General features: G+C 35.5%; 1 protein-coding gene across 1 annotated transcript in view; it reads right to left on the reverse strand.

Moving 5' to 3' along the window:
- Nucleotides 1–4,370: 4,370 nt before the first annotated feature.
- ppp2r5a (protein phosphatase 2, regulatory subunit B', alpha isoform) overlaps nucleotides 4,371–16,524 on the reverse strand; it is a 29,774-nt gene continuing 17,620 nt past the window's right edge. Inside the window, exons 7-14 of the mRNA XM_079887358.1 lie at nucleotides 15,779–15,838; nucleotides 15,439–15,547; nucleotides 14,094–14,147; nucleotides 8,157–8,207; nucleotides 7,866–7,985; nucleotides 6,692–6,819; nucleotides 5,662–5,763; nucleotides 4,371–5,586 (exon numbers count right to left, since the gene is read on the reverse strand). Coding sequence (XP_079743484.1) covers nucleotides 5,379–5,586; nucleotides 5,662–5,763; nucleotides 6,692–6,819; nucleotides 7,866–7,985; nucleotides 8,157–8,207; nucleotides 14,094–14,147; nucleotides 15,439–15,547; nucleotides 15,779–15,838 — 832 coding nt within the window. The 3' untranslated portion in view covers nucleotides 4,371–5,378. The remainder of the gene's footprint in view (nucleotides 5,587–5,661; nucleotides 5,764–6,691; nucleotides 6,820–7,865; nucleotides 7,986–8,156; nucleotides 8,208–14,093; nucleotides 14,148–15,438; nucleotides 15,548–15,778; nucleotides 15,839–16,524) is intronic.

Consider the following 16,524-nt stretch of genomic DNA (forward strand, 5'->3'; position numbering starts at 1 on the left):
GTAACTTTAAGCTTCCTTCTGTCTCTCTTTATCCATACCCGTTTCCAACAATCCATCAAAAATTAGCTTTTTTTATCCATCTAAGACTCTTTTAAATGGTCATTTTCAACACAGTCTTTAAACATAATAGTATTACAATTGTTGATCCAAATAATGTCTATTTTATATGTGATAGAAAACATTCACAATACAGTGCTATGCATAAGTTTAAACACCCATGGTAAAGTTGACTAAAAAGAGGAATAAAAAATCATCTTTTGGAAATTGAACTTAATACCTTAATTTAACAAATGAGGAAAAATCCAACCTTTAAGGACACCAATTTTCTTTGTGAATGAATAATGTATCGTAAATAAATAAATGTTCTTCCTTAAAATACAGGGTGCATAAGTTTGGACACCCCTATGTTAAATTCCCATAGAGGCAGGCAGATTTTTATTTTTAAAGGCCAGTTACTTCATGGATCCAGGATACTATGCATCCTGATAAAGTTCCCTTGGCCTTTGGAATTAAAATAGCCCCACATCATCACATAGCCTTCACCATACCTAGAGATTGGCATGGTTTTATTTCAGTTAGCCTAATAGCTGGTTTGATTTGCATTGAGAGATGATCTTATGGAAAGTACTCCATGTCAATCTCTAGGTATGGTGAAGGCTATGTGATGATGTGGGGCTATTTCAATTCCAAAGGCCAAGGGAACTTTATCAGGATGCATAGTATCCTGGATCCATGAAGTAACTGGCCTTATAAAAAAAAATAAAAAAAAATAAATAAAAAAATCTGCCTGCCTCTATGGGAATTTAACATAGGGGTGTCCAAACTTATGCACCCTGTATTTTAAGGAAGAACATTTATTTATTTACGATACATTATTCATTCACAAAGAAAATTGGTGTCCTAAAAGGTTGGATTTTTCCTAATTTTTTAAATTAAGGCATTAAGTTCAGTTTCCAAAAGATGATTTTTTATTCCTCTTTTTAGTCAACTTTAGCATGGGTGTCTAAACTTATGCATAGCACTGTATATTGAAAAATCTGATTTAAGTTCAACAATATATATAAAATTAAACAAATGAACTGCTCGTCATCAGAGGATTTAATTAAATGAACTGCTCGTCATCAGAGGATGACATTTATCGTGTTATATTTGTGATTAATTCATCTCTCGCTGCTAACTGACCTTTATTTCAAAGTCTCCATGATTAAAGCAGCTCACCACTTCCACCATCCATCATGACAATAACTTCCCAGATCATTAAGAGCCAGTCACTTCCAGTCCGTGCATAAACAACCTTTCAGGCCCTTCACTATTGAGGAAGACTGAACACCGGAAATCAAATGTAAAGATTATTTGAAATGCTCTCACCATATCATTTCCCATAAGCTGACACTGAACCAGCACTGGGCCACAAGTGGAGACAGGCCGCTGGTTTGAATAAATGCAACTTACAAATCAATTACCAGATAACTTAAAATGACAAGTAAATGTTGTTGTTGTTGTTGTTTTTTTTCCATGAAGCTATACACTATAAAAAGACTTAGTGTAGAACTATATTCTGTGAAAAACTTTTGAATTTTAGTAAAACCTTTTCCTTTTTTTGCACAACCGAAAAAAAAAAAATCTTAGTCATGCATCTAGGTTTAAACTAGCATTTTACCATGGAGGCCTAACTGTAACTTTAAGTCATATATTTTATTTTATCATATAATAAATACATTCGTACATTCAAACAATTTTAAAAAAAATATATTTTTGAAAGAAGTCTCTTCTGCTCACCAAGGCAGCATTTTGTTAAAAAAGAGGAAAACAGAATATTCAGAAATATTATTACAATTTGAAAGAACCAATGTATTTTAAATACATTATAAATTCGATTACAATTCAAATTACTTTTTTAATATACTGTATTTTAAAATTTAATTTATTCCTGTGATCAAAGCTGTATTTTCAGCATCATTACCCCAGTTTTCAGTGTCACATGATCCTTCAGAAATCATTCTAATGATTTGATACTCAAGAAAATTTTCTAATTATCATCAATGTTGAAAACAGTTGTGCTGCTTAATATTTTTTGGAAACTGTGATACATTTATTTCAGAATCTTTTGATGAAGAGAAAGCTTCAACAGCATTTATTTTAAATGGAATATTTACTTTACTGTTATTTTTCAATCCTTTCTGACCCAGAGAGAGCAGATTAGGTATGAAACAGCTTCACAAACACTCTTTTCAACTACACAATATCATTAGTTATGTCTTACAATGATTCAAACTATTACAGAAGTACTGGGATAAAAGTGTATAGTTCGTATATAAACTGATGTCTACGGTAGCGATCAAAATAGAGTAAATCACCTTTTGAAAGTGACGTGACGCTTCAAATAAAGATTAAATTGCATCGTTACACCAGTAGTTGGCGACAAGTGACTAAAACAAATGTATTTGTCATTGAATAAAACAAGGAGGGAAGGGGAGAGAGAGATATTCCACGCATACAGACCACTAATATGACATGTAAAAATAAACAGCAGCCTGGCTTTTTAATGCAGGAAAGCACATTACAACAAGGTTATTTTACACATTCTCACAGCAAAAACAAAAAAACAAAACCATTATTTTATAACATGAGACCCTATAATATCTTACTGCATAGCAATAAGACCATATTTGGTTGACGCTAAAAATATTTTTGATGTTGAATGGAATGTCAGTGAGTCTCATTTCTAATATTGTTTATCTATAGGTTCTTTAAATATTAGGAATTATTCAATTTTGAAAAAAATAAACTACAAAAAAATGAAACATTGTCATCATTTTTATTATATGCGGGGAGTGTTAGTTATCCCTGAGTTAAGTTAGAACTAGTATCTGCTTGTTTTAATCCCAATGTGAAAAATGGATAGCCAGTGGACTGAAATGATACAGAACACCAAGAGTTTATAATAAAATGTAGGATTTAAAGATGTTGCATTTATAATGCAAAGGCTGGTATTATGAGGAAAACAAATAGGAAGAATGAGAAAAGATGATCAACAGATGCACTGTTTCAATGCAGATTTCCTGCATCAGGCAGACTCTTGCCAGAATCTTCTCACACATGGACAGGGTTTTCTGACCAGGTTCACTACATTTGAGCTTCCTTAAATAGCAGTTTCACTTTTTGCATTGCTAAGGCTAATGTTTGACACTTCCAGGGAGTATAACTTGTGTATCATGTGAGCTACAGGCATCAAACATTAATATTCAGCTCAGGTCACATTTATCGTAACAAATTTCATACTCAATTTTTTTTTTTTTTTTTTGCATTCGAGACCATTAAAAAACTAAAGACATTTAATTTTTAAAGCTTGCTCATGTCTCTAAATACAGCATTCACTGCTAAAACAAAACATTTTCTTTTGTCAGTATTATCTTGTTTTCCAGTAAAAACTTCAAATTGTTTTTAGAGAATATATGTTAATAAAAAATAAATTGGTAACACTTTACTTAAAGCATTTTTGTATTATAAAACTATCTTTAATGCATTGATTATGCCTTGTGTGGTCTCATGAATAATTGTAGCTAGTTATAATATTTTATACTATTTATTATTATAATATTCATTGTTAATCCTTCAGAAAGTATAACACATAATTATACTGCATTATAACTTTGGTTACATTTACTTATGAAAAGATATACTGCATTAAAACATACATTATGAATACCTTTATAATACATTATACATAAAGACTTTAAGTGTTTACCACTTTACATGAACTAGCAATAAGCAATATATTTTCACATCATTTATTAACCTGTTCACAGTGCATTAACTAATGTTAACAGATACAACTTTTGATCTTAAAAATGTGTTAGTAAATGAGTAGATTAACTAAGATTAACAAACGAAACCTTATAAAGTGTGACCAATAAATTAATTCAAGATATATTCTCTATTTTTCTTAAATTCTTTTATTTTGATTAATATAGTATACAGTTTTTGCTTTTGCTGTACATTTAAAAACAAGACAAAAGTACTGATTAAAAGTGCAGTCACATTAGCGAAATTTCATCGGCTAAAAAGGTTCATTGTCTATGGTCAATATTGTAGCGATGCATGAAGACATTTTTAAAACCAAGCAGCTTTCAGTTGGTCAACGTGGAAAATCCACATGACCAACTTGAAATCGTTGTGAAATCTGTGGAGAAATCTTTAGTCCTCACACAAAATTTCCAATTCCTATTGAAATGACTGAATTTCACAAATGTCAAATTTGTCGCGTAAATGTGACCGCACCATAAAGGTACACTACGTAACTTTTTTTTGTTCAAAATCAACAACATGTAAATAGAGACAATACATCATCAATCCCTCTTCCAAAACTGTCCTGATTCACTACGTCACTCGCCCGTGCTTCTTGTCAGATCCGTAAATAAAGAAATGTTGCTCCGGATACTTTGACGTGTGTCTGGTGTGAGAGTGGCAGAGGTTAGTTGTCACAACGAACGAGAAAGGCTGACATGGAGCAGCTAAATCTCCAACCTCTGTTAAAAAAAAAAAAAAGAGCACGCAAAAAGAGCACGCGACAGAGCTCGTAATAAAACAAGAATCAACATTGGCTGGGCTTTTTGAAGAATGCGAGAACTGAGAGATTTGAAAAGTTGTTAAAGCGACGCAGAGATGGGTGTTTATTTCTCAACAGGCGAGTAAGGTTTTATTGAACAGATAAATTGCCATTATGTATCTCTTTAACAGAGTTGATTGTAAAGCATTATCTATTGTGAAGGGTAATTTCATCATGGTTGTTGTAGAGCTGTGCTGGAATTTATTTTCAAGTAAGCACCGTGTCTATAAATGGGTAAAACTATAACGTCTTCAGCTAGTCAGCTTGAGATCCTTTCCATCTAAACTGGTTAAATCTCTTAAGCCTAGTAGTGAATGTTTTATGAGCGGTATAATAACCATATTCATCCGCACAATCACGCAGAGCCGAAGCACAACCAAAACAATGTTCATCCGCAAAATGCTTGCAGTTTTGTTTTTTAACTGCTAGAGGGCCGAAAGTTACATAGTGTACATTTAATCTTTTTTTTAATTTTTTTATAAGTGTCGGTGAAAATTTTACATCTTTGATTAGACAAAAATTTATAATTTACTATAACCACACTTTACATCCAAAATAGACTTACATACATAAAATATATTATCATTTACCAGGAGAAAATAGCATTTTGATTTAGTTTTACATACGCTTTCAGAAAAAAAAAAAGGTTCTTGTTTAAAAATGTAGATTATTGCTCAAGGTCCATATCCTTTACTGCACTCTAGATTGGTTTACATTTGTAGACCAGCAAAATACTGAGTAAAGAAAGATAAAAAGAAAGAGGGCGGTGTCATTCGGCCCAGGTGTCGCTCTCACTTCTGTCAGTAATGGCTGCTGCTGTGTTTTCATCCTTATCATGAAGGTTGTTGTTGTTGTTTTTGTTGCTGTAGGTGAACTGCATCTCATGCCTGTTATTCTGGATGGCTGACGTTTCCTGCAGTCTTAGTTCATCCAGCTTCCTCCACAGTTCCTCACGTTCCTGCTCTTTCTTCTTCTCTCTGAGGACAGAAGTGATGGCAATCATGAGCAGTGTCATTTTAAACTAAATGCAAAGAGTAAAGGTGTATTCTTACCGCTGTCTGTCAGATTTGTATGAGGCTGTCAGTTCGTCAAACAGTTTGCTGTTCATCTCCATCAGTGTTTTTAATACATTGTACACCAGGGCCACGATCGTCCTGAGACAATGTAGAGTAAAAGAGTTTACAACAAGCCTGCGTGTCATTTCTTTACTGTCAGACTTTGTAGAATTTAAGGTTCCAACCATTTAAAGACTTTCTTAGTAAATGAAGCAAATACAATATTTCATTTTATTTAGAAAAGACATTCTGTTCATTTGAACTTTTAATTAATCAAAGAATAAAACATTGAAGAACAAATCTGTAAATATCCACAAAAAAGTAGCACAACTGTTTTCAATATTGATAATAATAATCATTTTTTCTTGAGTATCAAATCAGCATATTAAAATGATTTCTGATGATCATATGACACTGAAGACGGGAGGAATGATGCTGAAAATGCTACTTTGATCACAGCAATAAATTACATTTTTAAATATATAAAGAAAATATTTCAGATTTTGCTGTTTTAACTTCTCTTTTTTTTTTTTAATAAATGCAGCCTTTGTGATTAGTTATTTTAAATTGTTCAACAAAAAAAAAAAAGACAGTTTGGGTTTGGAATATCATTGAAATGTCAAAGTAAATAAACGATGATACAATTTTAATGGTTTACAATAGTTAACAAATCATTTCTAAAGCATTTATTAATCTTAGTTAACGTTGATAATATTTCCTAATACATTTTTAAAAACAAAAGTTGTATCTGTTAATATTATTTAATGGGCCTGAGCTGAGCTGATACTAACAGTTGTATTTTTTATCAATTAACATTGAAAATATTTATTAATATTAATTAACAAACATTAATAAATGCTGTAACAAATGCATTGCAAATGCAATGTAACAAATGCAATGCTTTGTTTGTTAATGTTAGTTATTGTGTTATGAAATTAAACATTATTGTAAACATTTTTATTTTTGGCTAATGTCATGTTCAAATGACAACAGCAAAGATCAATTTAAAAAAATATACAAAACCTACGGGTTCCAGTGTTCTTTGGAGATCCGGTACAGGTTTCCAAACATGATGGGAAGGATTTTGGCATTATTCTCCTCGATTAGACTCAAAATGTATTCGTTGTTCCAGAAGTACAGTGCTCGTTCTGCTACCTGCAAATACCAAACAGCCAGATTAATAATGAGAGCCAATAACTTCTGTTGAAATATACAGCAGTCAAAAGATTAGGGTCAGTAAGATTTAAAGAAATTATTACTTTTATTCAGCAAGGACACATTAAATTTGATCAAAAGTGACAGTCAAGACTTTATAATGTTACAAAAGATTTATATTTAAAATAAATAGTTCTTTTGAACTTTCTATTCAAAGAATCCTGAAAACGGTTTCTTCATAGTTTTCACAAAAAAAAAAAAAATTAAGCAGTAAAAAAAAAAAAAAAACTATTTTCAACATCGGTTACACTTTCTTTTAAGGTGTCATTGTTTCAGTGTAATTATATATTTAAGTACTGAGTAATATTAATTAACTACATGTGCTTAATATAGGGTTAGGGTAGGATTAGGATTTGGTTGAGGGTTAGTTGCATGTAATTATGCATAATTTACTGTTATTACTATGGTAAGTACATGTAACATTATGTAATGAGGACACTAAAATAAAGTGTTAACAATGTTTCTTAGAATGTTTTCTTAATGATCATGTGACAATTTTTACTGTATTTTTGATCAAATAAAGGCTGGAATACACTACATGACTTTTGCCCAGATTTACAGTCTGGACAAGTTGTCGAAAGTCAGAGCTGTTTGATATTTTGAGCAGATTTAGAACACATAAACGGTGTCTCATTTCAAAGGCTGCGTCACATTTGTCAGTTTGTTTTGTTCGTATAATGACTTGAATGTCTGGTAGTGTGTGATCCTCAGTCATTTAGTGTATGATGCCCAGTTTTTCCTCTGTGCCTATTTACAAAGTTGGCAAGTGTATGAGGTCTAAATATTTTTTTTAAATATGTTCAGATTTTAAAAGTCTTGCGGTGTATTCCAGCCTCAAGAGACTTCTTACCAAAAGAAATCGTAACAACCCTAAACTTTTAAACAGTAAATGCAAATAGCATTTGTAATCTGCCATTTTTCCCTACATAGTGTGATGAAATTGGACAGGTCAGCAGACAGACCCCGATTACAATCTTACACTGTACCTGAAAATGAGGGCTGGCTACACATTTAGAGATTTGCTTAAATAAAGGCTCCTGAATCTTCTTGAACTGAGTGGGTTCAATAACATCCAGAATCTCTTCGATTTCCCCTAGAAACATGACCTAAATAAAACAGAGAGACAGAACCCAGGAACTCATCAGACACATAATTCGGCAAACATACAATGAGAAAGTGAAAAAAAAAAAAAAAAAAATAGTAATGAATGCACAACTGTGCCAATATAATGGCTGTATGTAATTACTGTTATAAAGACAGTTATCAGATGGGCTTACCTCTTTCTGACTACATGTCTTGGGCCAAAATTTCAGAAGGCCACGAACCACCTAAGAGAAAACAGAAAAGACCTAATAAATTTAGCAATCCTAATGAATATGAGTTAGAAAACAAATATTTATATATATATAAATAAAATATAAAATATAAATATAAAATATATAAATATATATATATATATATATAAATATATATATATATATATATATAAATATATATATATATATATATATATAAATATATATATATATATATATATATATAAATATAAATATATATATATATATATATATATATATAAATATAAATATAAATATATATATATATATATATATAAATATAAATATATATATATATATATATATATATATATATATATATATATATATATATATATATATATATATATATATATATATATATATATATGTATGTATGTATGTATGTATGTATATATATATATATATATATATATATATATGTATGTATATATGTATGTATGTATATTCATGCTGAAAAACAAGTGATAAATAGAAAAAGTAAATAAACTAAACTATATAAACAACAAATAAAAACTAAATTTATAAAAGTTTTTAAAGTTTATCTTTGAAATAATAATAAATAAATTTAAAAAAAAATCGAAAAACTAAATCTGACCTCACTTCATCAAACAAAAAGTAAAGCGTAAAGGAAAACAAATACAAATATATATACATACATTAATAAATTGTATATTTTTATTATTATTTTACTTCAATTACAAGGGGTGATGATTATTATAAATATTTTCTAGTCTAATTTGTTAGCTAACTATTTTGCAAGAAAATGAATAAAGACCTTTTTAAAATGTATTGTAAGAAATGTGTTGTGCTAATTGTGACATTCAGTTGTTTATTAGTGTTGACAAGAACTGACTGCCTTGTATAAGTGGTTACTTAGCTTTCGATTATATAACAGTAAATTTGGCACCTATCTGTCTTCTGATTGGCAGAATCCATTTCTCATTCCTTTTTTGGAAAATCATGCAAACTGCCAATGCAAATTTTGGTCATTTCATCTACTTCGAGTACCCGACAGACAGATCAAGTTGATGTGGGTGCTGTGCTATTTTTTATTATTGTGTTATTTTTTATTATTTTATTGCATCACATAAACATCCCATAAGGATCAGCTGTGCCATTTTCCCTGCTGATTATTTGTGGTTTGCAAACCTAGAAATATGAAAATCATTCATCGTACCATATCATTTATTGCTCTGCCTTCAACATAACCGCCCTCTAAGTTGGGGGATTTATGCCTGTGCACAGCCATGAGTTAATTCTTGCTTACAGGCGAACACAAGTGGTAATGAGCTCTCATCTACACTCATGAACACTGGGGCTTCCCTGCGGTCGCCACCACGTCCTCAGGATCAAGTCACTGTTCACGCATGACTGTTCAACCAAACACAACAGCAGCCGTATAATCACAATGGCTGAAAAACACACTCCATGGCAATGCAGATGGCATGAAAACCAAACATCAAGCCAAACCTCCAGAAGCCCCTCAGAATCTTCCGCCCTATGGTGTCCGAGATGTGTGGGATGAGTACCTGTTCCGAGGCTGCTAAAGCCTAGCTCTTTAACATCTGGCAAAGTCCCTCAAGCAGTCATTTATAAACTATCATCACTGTGCCTTGAAAATACTTAACTTCAGGATACTCCAGAGGGATTTTCTCTATAATAAGCACAGAACTGCAAGTCAAATTAGTAGCACACTCCATATAAATTATAGCCTCACTGTCCAAACATCTACTGTAATAAAATGAAATAATTAAATAATGAAACAAACAAACAAACAAACAAACACGTATCAGAGCAGTAAAATCATCTGGTCGTTAGCAGGTCCTAAAATTAGGCAAATACAACCTCAGATGAACAACAGCAAATGACAGTGCACCGTGTAATTTTTTATTTAACAAAAATAAAAGGCAAAATGGGAAAGGCATTGGTGACAAACTAAGTACACCCTATGATTCAATTGCTTGTAGAGCCACTTTTAGCAGCAATAAGTTGAAGGAGTTTTCTGTATGACAGTATCAGTCTCTCGCATCGTTCTGGAGGAATTTTGGCCCACTCTTTTTTATAAAGTTGCTTCAGTTCATTGAGGTTTGCGGCCATTTGTTTATGCACAACTCTCTTAAGGTCCTGCCACAGCATTTCAATCTGGTTGAGGTCTGGACTTCGACTGGGCCAGGGCAACACCTTGATTCTTGTCTTTTTTTCAGCCATTCTGTTGTAGATTTGCTGGTGTGCTTGGAATCATCGTCCTGTTGAATGGCCCAATATCATCCAAGCTTTAGCTGTTGGACAAATGGCCTCACATTTGACTCAAGAAAACTTACACAGTTTATACAGAGGAGGACATGATCGACTCAATGACTGCAAGGTGCCAAGGCCCTGTGGCTGCAAAACAAGCCAAAAATCATCAACCCTCCATCAGTATGATGGACAGTTGGTATGAGGTGATTGTGCTGAAATGCTATGTTTGGTTTTCGCCAAACGTGGCACTGTGCATTATGGCCAAACATCTCCACTTTGGTCTTATATGTCTAATGGACATTGTTCCAGAAGTCTTATGGTTTGTTCAGATGCAACTTTGGAAACCTAAGCCGTGCTTAAAGAGAAGCAGCTTTCTCTTGGCAACCCTTCCAAACATGCCATACTTGTCCCATCTTTTTCTAATTGTACTGCCCAGAACTTTAACATTTCACATGTTAACTGAGACGTGTAGAGTCTGAGGTGTAGTTCTTGGGTGTTTTGCGATTTCTCTGAGCATTGCACGGTCTGACCTTGGGGTGCATTTGCTAGGACATCTATTCCTGGGAAGACTGGCTACTGTCTTGAATGTTTTCCACTTGTGAATAATCTTCCTTACTGTAGAATAAATCAGAAATTAAATCAAATGGTTTGGAAATGGCCGTATAACCCTTCCCAGATTGATGGCAGCAACAATTGCTTCGCTAAGATCAATGCAGATGTCTTTCCTCCTTGGCATTATGTTAACACACACCTGAATGCTCCAGATTAGCAAAGTGCCAAAACTTCTGCTTTTATAGAGGTGATCAATCTTGCTGATAATCCATTACTCAAAAGCCTTTGATTAGCAGTGCCTGACAGCTACTTTCCCTCTTAATTCCTATGGAAGCAGTAAAGGTGTACTTAGTTTTTCACCCATAGCTTTTCCATTTTGGCCTAGTTTTTGTTAAATAAATAATGACACGGTGTAATATGTCATGTGTTATTGTTCATCTGAGGTTGTATTTAATTGCTTCATTAACGTAATTTACGTCACATAGATAGATGATCTTAGAAGTCGGGAGTTTATCACACTGAGCGTCTACAATGGCGCAAGCACCTGCAACCCTGGTAGGCGGACATTTTTATTCTAACCCTTTAACCTGATTTCGCTTTTCTGTTTGTGATCAGATCATTTTAAGCCGCTAAACTCAAGGAAAGTTTTCAGTCAAATGATCCAGTAAGTGTATTCATTCAAACAATCAGTCCAAAACAGTGCTAATGTATAGAAAACGTCTAGGTTCCTAATGCAACCAATTTTACATCTGAACGACTGATGAATTGGGATCTCGCCTGAGAGCCCAATCACCTTCGAGTGTAAACAAAACAAGCCAGTGGACATTGGCGAGTGAGATTTGCATCGCGGACCACACTGAAATGGAAACATGCTGAACTCACCAGTTTTGCACTGAGGAGCCGAGGTGGTGTCCTGGCATTTCAGCGGTGGTACAGCAATTTTGGCGATGGGACGTAACATTTCCATTCCTTCCTTCAGTGAATGGGGGTTACATTAGTACCCTAAACCTTCCCTATCAGTCAGTCACATTCAACGTTACGTCAGAACGACTGACGAATTGGGATCCCTGCCAAAACGCTGGAATTACTGCCCCTTCCAGCGCCTCGCGTTAGCTGCCTAATCCACCCGCACCTGCAGGGGCAGAGAAAGGACAGAGCTTTAACGCAGAGAGAGAGTCGATCACTGCTGTTCCCTCTTATCAACACAGTGATTGACTATTTGGATAACACTGGGAAAACGTGCCTATTCCAAAAAGTAAGGGACACTACTGAGACCACATCCTGCTCATAGGGTGGTAACATGTGGAGTTACACATATGGACTGACCATTAGGGCAGTGCTACATATGGAAGGTCTCTCTGGTAGATCCAGCCTAGCTAGGGTGAAGTCAATACCGAGCAGAGATGGCAGGGTGGGCTCTGCCAAGGGAAAAACATGTGCTTGCCAACAGGGAAGCCGTACCGTGGAAAAATACACATGTGGGATAACCTGTAGGGGAATTACTACACATGGGCACCTAGTCTAGCACAAGGGCTGACATTCTGGGCATACAAACAAGTGCTAGACCTAGCGTTGGATGCATCCACAGCGTCTGACTGCCCAAGATGCTGGAGGAACTCATGCAGGGTTCACTAGTTGGGGAACTCACCTGTGGAGCAGATAAGCGCTCATATCCCGTCCTAAGAGGGGAGCAGCGCAGAAAGCAAGGCACCGAGTGGGTCCCCCTACATACTAGCTACTTATAGCCAGTACATGGGACGACACATGCTCTACACAGAGATTGTAAAAACCTCGCAAATGTGTTGGGTGTCACCTAGCCCACAGCTCTACAAATGTCTGTCAGCAAGGCGCCGTGCGGCAACACCCCCGAGTTGAGTGAGCCCTCACTCCAAGGGAGCTCGCCTGGTCGTGAGCCTTATACAACAAGACTATGGCATTCACTATCTAGTGGGCCAACCTCTGCTTGGAGACAGCCTTTGTGAGACGACGGCTGCAGTGTTGTCCATCCAGACAAGCACATGCTTTCCCTGTAGCAGTGATCTGAAGCTAGCAACTCGAGGCAATTGATGTGCCACTGCAGTCAAGGTCCTGTCCAGGAGCCCAAGTCAGCACATGGCACCCCAGCCGGTGGTAGAGGCATCTGTTGAGACAACAACATGCCCGGACACTTGCTCTAGGGGAACTCCTGCCCATATAAAAGCAAGGTCTGACCAGGGGCTGAAGGTTTGGCGACAGTCCGGTGTGATCCCCACCCGGTGTGTGCCGCGTTGCCATGTCCATCTCGAGACTCTGCTCTGTAACCAGTGCTGAAACAGATTCACATGAAGCAAATTGAGCGGCGTGATTGCGGCTGCAGATGCCATATGCCCCAGGAGCCTCTGAAACAATTTCAGAGGAACCACCGTCCTTGCCCTTGAATTGATGATATACAAAAATTTTTTTTTTTTCACTAATCACACATTGTATTTATGCAAAGACACACTTCAGTACATTGTTCTCACACACATTCAGGATAATGTTGTGATTTGTTGTGTATTTAGTAATTCTGAATGGATCCGTATACTCCTGTTCGGTATCGCAACTTGACTTGTCTAAAATGTAAACAAACTCTTTGCTGTTGCAATGTACACATACTATACACTGTGAATTCTGAAAAAAAAATTCTGCAATATTTTTTTTCCCCATAGGTGCTTCGGTGTGTATACATTTATGAATTAGATCTCCTTTTATCATTTGGTTATTTTGTGTCCTTTTGGAGTCTCAAAGTGTCCTTTTTTGGAAAAACAAAATTTACCTTGAAAAGCTTAAAAAATGTATATCTGTTGACAGCCCTAATATTTCTCTTTTTTAGCACAATATGGCAAACCCAACCAAAACCTACAGTACACTGTATTTTTGCCCTACAAAAGTCAGATGGTAGCCAGAGTGTAGCTGCAACAAACAAACAAAAAACAACAACAAAATAAAACGGGAAAACCAAATTGTTGGTGAATGAAATAAATTCAGATGTGCTGAATGTGTGAGCTCTTGTGGGGTTGTAGTGGGGTAGTGTGAAGGTGAAGGTGGGAGTGAGGTGAGCAGTACCACTTCAGTGAGGGTCGGGTCCTTTTCTAAGAACTGAACCACACAGTAAGCCAGCTGAAAGACAAAAAGGTCAACAGTGATTGTGAATAGATACTAAATAAGGGATAGTTTGTGCAAGCAATCAACCAGACAATGGTTTATGTTTCAGCATACATATGAATAGAAAATTAAATGGGATGAATTCTAGTTGCCCAAAATCAGTCTGCAGATTTTGGGCAGTGGAAGTTGACAGATTTAACAGAAAATAATGCAGAGTATGATGGGCACAGATTCAGATTTTTTATTTCCAGATTAAGAACTTTAGACCAGAGGCCTGTTGCATGAAGCTGGTTTCAGTTGATACCCAGGTAAGTTTGAGATTAGTTTGAGCTAACTCTGGTTTTTAGGGCTCAAGAATGTAGAGTGGTTTTTAGAGGTGTTCATCGCCATGGTAACTTATGCTACACGGGTAACCTGCTCCGGAGCAGCTTTTATTCTGGGTTGACAAGCAAAAATATGCAATTTGGTGCAAATGCTGATATTTATATGGCCAAAAAGTGAGATGAAATTCTGGTAGCTTGTATGTAATTCAATGAGACTTTTTATAACAGTAGAGAAGACTGCTTATAAAATGCACAAGAATAAAAGTTGTCACTATATCTCACAATAATATGTCTTAGTAAGATGATATTTAAAGGTGCAGTAAGCAATTTCCGAGAAACACTGTTGACAATTGAAATCAACCCAAACAAACACAACCTCCCTTCATTGCTCCACCCCCAAAATGCACAAGCACGAAATGCAAGAGTGGATGTGTCTTATAGCTGAAGCGAAGCAAACTAATGCTTCATGAAAAATAAAGCAGAGATGATACATACGTGTACACAAGAGTAAATACAAGCAAGAGTTGGTTGTTAGTCGCCAGCAGCACATCAGCGCCAGACAAACAATGACACTCAAAACTGTCCTGTTACTAGAGCTAACATTACAACAACAGCATATCTTGGTTCTGTGATACATTACTCACGTATGGAGCAGAAACAATGCAACCAGTCTTCCTACTTAGGTCTTTCCAGGTCTTTTTCCAGTGATATTCCTCTGACCTTTTCTCTGTAGTAATGACTCTCTTTCTACAGTCTTTCTTCAAATCTCCCTCTTGATCTCTCTATCTTCCCCTATCATGAGTGGACACGCCCCCTTACTGCTGATTAGTGTAGTGGTCCTCAGTCCGATACACTTTCAACAGCGTTTCTCAGAAATTAAAATCTCTTTAAATGCTTAGTTTTATGATAAAAGCTCTTGATAATTTAAAGGCTTTAGAACTTTGCTTTAGGGTTATAGGGTTAAGCACCAACTCTTTGTGTACCTGTGCGTGAAACAGTGCTAGTCCTTTGGCAGTGTGCAGAGGAATGAGGATCTTCATGAGGAACTGCTTGTGTTCAGCTTTCAGCGGCAGAGCGAAGCCATTGATGATACTGCGATTACAAAGACAGTGACACAACTGATGACATGGAGGCCCGAAATTAGATGACTGAAGCCAGTCAACACCAACATGCTTCTGCCACAGGGTTCAGGCTGATCCTGGAGCAAAACAACCTTCTACCCAGCATGCATTCTGACTGCACTTACGCCATTTGATGAACTATGTGAACAGAAAATTAATAAAATACGCATTAGCAAAGAAAAGAAAATGAAACAAAACTCACCTCCCCAGAATCTCGAGGAATTCAGCAACTCCATTAAAGTGCTCAGTTTCATAGAGGTATCTGGAAAAATTATTGGGGCATCCATGAACAATTTACATTTCAAATAAAATATGAACATAAAATGAGAATTTATTTCTTTACTAAATGCACAATCCAAAATTCTTATTCTTACATTAAAGCTTCACAAAGCTTCACAGACATTAATGTTGTAAGGAAACAAAACAAAACATAAAACACTGAAAATGAATATAGTCAAATATATTTCAATTTGAATATATTTTAAAATGGGATTTATTCCTATGTAGGGCTGGGTATAGAGTTTGATAAGTTTTAGGTACAGACCAAATTGCCTCGATACCATCGAGTATCAAAAAAACAAACAAAAAAAAGTCTTGTCATTCGGTAACAAATTTTGATACCCGAGGGGTTAATCATCAACGTCAGTGACAGAACAGGCATTTTTGCTAATGATGTCAAGGAGCTTATTGAAGTGGAGGAGAGAGCGTGCTGGACCGAGACATACGTGCACTGGTCTCCAAAAGGCACCTACCTGGACACAATCCATCAGCATTGCTCTGTGGGGTGGTGAGAAGTTCAAGCAGATCCAGAGGTTCAGTCATCAGGGGTCCAGCTCATTGATTTATCTCCCTGTGAGAGATATGTTGTCACGTTCAGCCCTCTTATGGACACTAAAGATGACCCGCAGGCGATTATTATCTGGGATGTTCTCACAGGACAGAAGAAAA

This window comes from Squalius cephalus (assembly GCF_949319135.1).
Source record: "Squalius cephalus genome assembly, chromosome: 12".
In the NCBI taxonomy this organism is placed as follows: Eukaryota; Metazoa; Chordata; class Actinopteri; order Cypriniformes; family Leuciscidae; genus Squalius; species Squalius cephalus.